The 6803-nt window shown below is 40.7% G+C and overlaps 1 protein-coding gene across 1 annotated transcript; it reads left to right on the top strand.

The window, feature by feature from the left end:
- The first annotated feature begins 2806 nt into the window (after positions 1 to 2806).
- On the top strand, positions 2807 to 6803 carry LOC125509118 (NEDD8-conjugating enzyme Ubc12-like). Its single transcript, XM_048674004.1, has 6 exons — positions 2807 to 2966; positions 3132 to 3336; positions 5417 to 5525; positions 5992 to 6070; positions 6137 to 6253; positions 6453 to 6803. Exons 2-6 carry the CDS (start codon positions 3228 to 3230, stop codon positions 6588 to 6590), a joined length of 552 nt encoding a protein of 183 aa, XP_048529961.1. The 5' UTR covers positions 2807 to 2966; positions 3132 to 3227; the 3' UTR covers positions 6591 to 6803.

The following is a 6803-nucleotide window of genomic DNA, read 5'->3' on the forward strand; positions in this document are numbered from 1 at the left end:
TAAAAAATATTTTATGTTACGTAAAATTACGAATGTAAGAACATAGTGTAAAACGTACATAAAATGTAATTTTTCTGGTCTTATAACCTATTTTTATATTTTTTATACCAAATTTTACATATTAAATCAACATGCATGTAACTATTTATATTATAAATGTAATTTATTTAGAAAGTGGTCGTAAGATTACCTCGGGTGAAGAATAATTTATTCTGTATCCTGGGTGACGAATAGTAACACTATATATATATATCGATCTTTACCTCCGGACCATTCCGGAGCTTCTTGTCATATCCGTGATCTCATCCAGGACTCCAAACAACATTCGGTCACCAATTCACATAACTCATATAATAATATATCATCAACAAACGTTAAGCATGCGGACCCTACGGGTTCGAGAATGATGTAGACATGACCGAGACGCTTCTCCGGTCAATAACCAATAGTGGGACCTGGATACCCATATTGATTCCTACATATTCTACGAAGATCTTTATCGGCCAAATCTTTATGACAACATACGTAGTTCCCTTTGTCTGTCGGTATGTTACTTGCCCAAGATTCGATTGTAGGTATCTCCATACGTAGTTCAATCTCATTATCGGCAAGTCTCTTTACTCGTTCCGTAATACATCATCTCGTAACTAACTCTTTAGTCACTTTTCTTTCAAGCTTTGTGATGTTGTATTACCGAGAGGGCCCAGAGATACCTCTCTGTCATACAGAGTGACAAATCTCAATCTTGATCCATGCCAACTCAACAGACACCTTCGAAGCTACCTGTAGAGCATCTTTATGATCACTTAGTTAAGTTGTGACGTTTGATAGTACACAAGGTATTCCTCCGATATCAGGGATTTGCATGATCTCATGGTCGAAGGAATATGTATTTGACATTAAGAAAGCAGTAACAATGAACTGAACGATCATATGCTATGCTAACGGATGGGTCTTGTCCATCAGATCATTCTTCTAATTGATGTGATCCCGTTATCAAGTGACAACACATGTCTATGGTTAGGAAACCTTAACCATCTCTTGATCAACGAGGTAGTCTAGTAGAGGCTTGTTGATCAAGAGATGGTTAAGGTTTCCTAACCATAGACATGTTGTCACTTGATAAACCACGGAGAGGTCTCCCCCACCAGGACAAGTGCCCGTTTTTTGTATACAGTGGTTTATCTATACACTGTCCTTAGTTTTTTCTGGAATATGCTCGTTAGCAAGCACTAATCTAGCACGAAGAGGTCTCCCCCACCAGGACAAGTGCCCGTTTTGCGAGCAGCATGATGAGACGATAAACCACCTACTTCTCCAGTGCATGTTCCCCAAGCAAATGTGGACGGTGCTGGGCATGGCATTGGAGTCACCCTCAAGTGTGCCCACGCAGCACGACACCCTGACCGAGTGGTGCACCAGGAGGACAAAAAGTTGACTCTCGGACAAGGATAACAAAACGATCCTCAAGCTGGGGCTTTGGACCCTATGGAAACACTGAAACGACATTGTATTCGACGGTGCAACGCCCTCCGTACATCGGGTCATCGAGACAGTACACCTTGAACGCACAAACTAGAAGCATGCAAGGCTCATCAAGGACGACCTTGACCATGTCTTAGTGGAGCTACATAGGTGGATTAATATGAGAGTAGGGTAGGGCTTGTAAAGCCGGCCATGGCCGGGTAGAGTAGTGCTTGCTTGTAATCACATGTAACACTACTTGCGGAGGGTTTCTTTAACCCTATTCCTTCTTTAATAGATGATATGCACTCTCGTGCATATTCTAGAAAAAACTAAGGACACTCTATTTGTTTATGTATCCACACATGTATTTAAGTTTCCGGTCAATACAATTCTAGCATGAATAATAAACCTTTATCATGATTAACGAAATATAATAATAATCACTTTATTATTGCCTCTAGGTCATATTTCCAACACTCTGGTCCCTTGCAGAAGCTCCTAGGGTTTCATATGTTCAGAAAAAAAATCATCAAAAAGTTTCGTAGCGTTTGGGCTCTGTTTGGTACTGATTTTCTGAAAATCAAAAAACAAGCAGAAAACATCAATTGGCACTAGGCATTGGGTTAATAGGTTAGTTCCCAAAAATATATAAAATAGCATTAAAATGCATATAAAACATCCAAAATTGATAATATAATAAAATGAAACAATTAAAAATTATAAATACGTTGGAGATGTACCATTCAACATGTAAAAATGTCAGCTAATATCCTGTCTTATCTTTGTGCTAAGTGCGCTTGCACATTGTACGTGACCGAGAGCCGGCTTGATAAAACTCCTAGCTTCCTAATGACCAATCTATTGGCTAATTGTTGTAGGAATGCCTTTGTTGAATAAAGCTCTGTACGCAAACTAAGCCCATCTGAGATGGATAGGTTTCTTGTGGTGCAACCAGCACACTATGATTCAAGTCTTAGGCTTGAAGTGGTGCTTGCATTTTCTGCATTTATTGCAGGCTTTCCTGGAGATATTCATTTAGTGAGAGAAGATGTTTTCGTCGAAGACATCTGTGGTGACTTCATCAATCTCAAAATATTATATCGGGTCAGTATCTCGAAGATGCTCATAGGTCTAGTGCGTTTGTGTCTTCATACGTGCCCGTATATATGCATGCATATGAGCATATGTGATTATACTGTGTTAAGAAATAAAATAAATGTGGCCATAGAATTTGTGACATGTTCGGCTTTTACATTCAAGTTTATAGAATTTTGTGATAATGTGGCTATATATGCGTGTAGAGTCCGGTCCGGGGACAATAAAGTTTAGGTTTTCTAAAAGATCCGAACATATTCGCGTTATAAAGTAGAGTGTTCAGGCTGACGAGGCTGCGTATTCGATCCGTAATAGCGTTTTTTCGCGTACTCCCGAAACCCCAATCTTTTCCCCCTCTCGTCGCATCGGCGGCGGCGACAGGACATCGGGCGGCGGCTGGACAGGTGCTCTCTCTCTCTCTCTCTCTCTCTCTCTCTCTCTCTCCGCAGCAAGAGTGAACGGCGACCGGAGCGGTGCGGGCGCTGGCAGAACGACCGGAGCGGCGCGGTCCCCGTGCAGCGCTGTTCCTCGTCAGCAATTCAATCTCTCTGACGCATCTCTCTCTGCAGCCGCAGAACGAAGGAAGGGCTCCCCTGTAGCGCCGTTCCTCGTCCCGATCCGCACGGATCCGCCCCACCTAAGGGCCCCGTGCACAAGGAGCAAAGATGATAAACCTTTTCAAGATCAAGGGGCAGAAGAACGAAGAGGCAGCCAACTCGAAAGGGGGGCCTCCCGTCAAGAAGCAAAGTCCTGGGGAATTACGTCTCCATAAAGGTTTGTTTCGCCGGAAGGGATTTGATGTTAGGGTTATGTTATGTTACTTTCAGCCAGGTGTCTCACTTGATATTGATTGAGTCTGCCGCTTTTGTGCTTATTTTTCAAGCTGCTGTGAAGAGTGTATTGCTATGTTTGATTGATCAGATTAATCTGAATAGTTTCTGTTGTTCAATGGTGCCCTGTCACGTTTCATCTCATATGTTCTTGTACAACCAAAGTATATCAAATTGCAACTTAATACCTGAGATAAAACAAACCAACTAGCCAAGGGTCAATCAAACAAGATCACCATAATCCACCACAGCGCTGAACAGAGCCACACTGACATGATGTACATTGTACAATGTGTATTGATTAGGGCTAAGCTGATCTTGCAATCTTGTTCCCCAGTATGCCGTTCTTTTTGTTTTTCATTTGTTAGGCAAATGAACTATTGCTCCTAAGTATATTAGTTAACCAATTTGTTGCATTTATATTTTGTGGAAATCATATGCATGACACTTATGTAATAAAAATTAATTCGCTTGTGAAAAAGACTAAATAGGGGTTGTGTCGGTTTAGTTACTAGCGTATATGTTGTGTACCTTGCTATTTACTCCCTCCGTTCCAACTTATTTGAAGTTTGAGCTTTGTGCTAAGTCAAATTTCTCCAACTTTGACCAAATCTAAGAAATATATCAACATCCACAACACCAAATTAGCTTCATTAGATTCATCATAAAATGTATTTTTGTACTATATATATTTGATGCGGCAGATATTAGCACTTTTTATAGACTTGATGAAATATAGATAAGTTTGACTTGAGACAAAGCTAGAACTTCAAATAATGTGCGACGGAGGGAGTAGTCTTTACTGCTAACCATATTGGCTGACTTGTACTGGTTATGACCAACTTTTGCATGGGCCATGCTTCATGTGTGTGACAAATTGGGTAATCTGTATACCAATGATTACGATCTGTTTGTTTTTGTTTTGTTTGACTTGCATGATGGAAATAGTTCTCACACTGTTGCCCAGTCAACACAGACGTGCTACCTAGCCATTCTGGTTCAGAGGAGGAACGCCATTGGCCCCTTGCCTGGCCTGGAAAGATATAAACTGACCCAGTGGTGTGAAACATGAGAGTAGGGGGGTGCTGAACCACCATGTTTTCTTTGCCGCTGGATTTGTTTATGACAGAGTTGCCTTACTCATAAAGTTGTAGTCAGCCTCGTCTCGATGCCCTTACCTCAGCTTGAGGATGAGGCAGAGCAGCAGCAGAAGCAGGGTGGAGGGAGATGGGGCATGAGAGGGATGTGGAGGAAAGGATGAGGTGCCAACATGGTGGAAGTAGGGTGTCGTAGGGGACTAGGGCACGGGAGGGTGGCGGCAGACTGGCAGTGGTTACTAGGTATGAGGGCTGGCTTGAGTGAGGCAGTACGCTGAGTATGGGGTAGTATGCTGAATGATAGTAGTGGCTCATCTATCTCCCTTTTGGTCTTTGCACATTGGGTATAGTCATTAGCTGCTGTTGTGGATGACATTGGTTTCATATAGTTGTCACCAGGACAACTATGTTGATGACTCTGATAGTTATATATATATATAGTAATGAACGCCTAGATATCTGATATACAGGGTTGAATCCCGAATTCACTATTCCAACTTAAGTTAGAAAGGGCACATCTAGATGTGCCCTAGCTATTGCACATCTAGGTGACTCAATCAAGCATAACAATGAAAAAGAAAAGAAAAAGAAAAACATCTGCACGAATCTCCGTGTAAAATCAATGACATAGGACTTAGATGTGCAATACTTAGGGCACATCTAGATGTGCTTTAGCAAAACTGTTAGATATTTCATGAATTATGAGGATTCACGAAATCCTACCATACTAAAAGTTGAACAGTGATAGATTCTTCTATTGTTCAAACATGTGTTGTCAATCTAAATGTCGTCTAAAATTTTAACAGCCACCTATCTATTCTTGTCTTCCAGATTTATGCAGTATGCACATGATGAATATTAGTTTGTTTCTATTTGGATAGTTTTCAGAGCATGGATCTTGGTGACAGTTTTCATTTTAACTTGCAGATATTGCTGAACTTAACCTTCCAAAGACAACTAAAATTTCCTTTCCAAATGGAAAGGATGATCTCATGAACTTTGAAGCCACTCTACGACCTGATGAAGGATACTACGTGTAAGTATCTTATAGATGCTTCTTTTAAGTCTACTCTTCTTTTCAATGTTTAGTCATGTTTATTAGTTAATTTTGATTTTGAATCGTTTAATCTTTGACTGGACATTCGACTTACTTAAAAATATTGCACTGTTACATCACATTCCTTCAAATATGTCTGGACATAGCATGATGAAGAATTTTCCTATAGAACTTCAATAGAAATATGAGTAGTTGTCGGCTATTGTCACATTAGTTTCTTTATAGTTTTCATCAGTTACACTCATCCATGTTTCTCCTCCTTGGGCATTGTATCTCATCTTTTCAGTACAACATTGATTCTTAATAAGGAGAAAACTCCATTTTTGTTGGCCCCTAAATAATTGACAAAGAATTGTTGTTTTTGTACACTATTGTGCACCTTATCAGTTCGTTGGAACAGCATTATTCAATTATTCTGATATCCATAATATGTCTTCTTTCTTAGAGGTGGGACATTTACTTTCACCTTCCAAGTATCTCCTTCCTACCCTCACGAGGCTCCGAAGGTCAAGTGCAAGACCAAGGTAACACAATCTGACTCCTGTCAATCATCAGCATAAGTTGGTTATTGCTAATGTAGTAACTTTCAGGTTTACCATCCTAATATTGACCTAGAAGGAAATGTCTGCCTGAACATTCTGCGTGAAGACTGGAAGCCTGTCTTGAACATCAACACCATAATATATGGCTTAAACCTTCTTTTCTCAGTAAGTATCATATTCAAAACTGTTCCACCTGCTGATTTTCCATTCAAAATGTAAAATGCCTGAGTTGCATGTATTTATCTCGAGGGAAGACAAGTCACTGTTTGTCTTCTGTATTATCATGTACTCCTTTTTATTTTTGAGCAGTATTATCATGTACTCCTGCTTGGCCATTAACCATCTTCTTACTTCTTTTCTGCAGCAACCCAATGACGAGGACCCCTTGAATCATGAAGCCGCGGCCGTCCTCCGAGACAACCCACAGAAGTTCCAGAGAAATGTTCAAACGGCGATGTCGGGAGGCTATGTTGATAACACCCATTTCCCAAGGTGCAAGTAAGGTCTGCTATGTGGAGCTCTGGTTCCGACTCTTGCCCAGTTACCCTGAATGCCGTTGCACAGTCTGAAGGATGTGGCATGTACCCAGGAAATGTATCGCATTTGTGTTAGACGTGACTGTTATTATGCTTGTTTGGTGGATGTACCGGAGTCATGCATGTTGAAGAAACATGCTAAGCAGAAACAAAAACCTCGCCTGTTATTCAGCTGAAAA

Source organism: Triticum urartu, chromosome 5, assembly GCF_003073215.2.
Source record: "Triticum urartu cultivar G1812 chromosome 5, Tu2.1, whole genome shotgun sequence".
NCBI classification, from domain to species: Eukaryota; Viridiplantae; Streptophyta; class Magnoliopsida; order Poales; family Poaceae; genus Triticum; species Triticum urartu.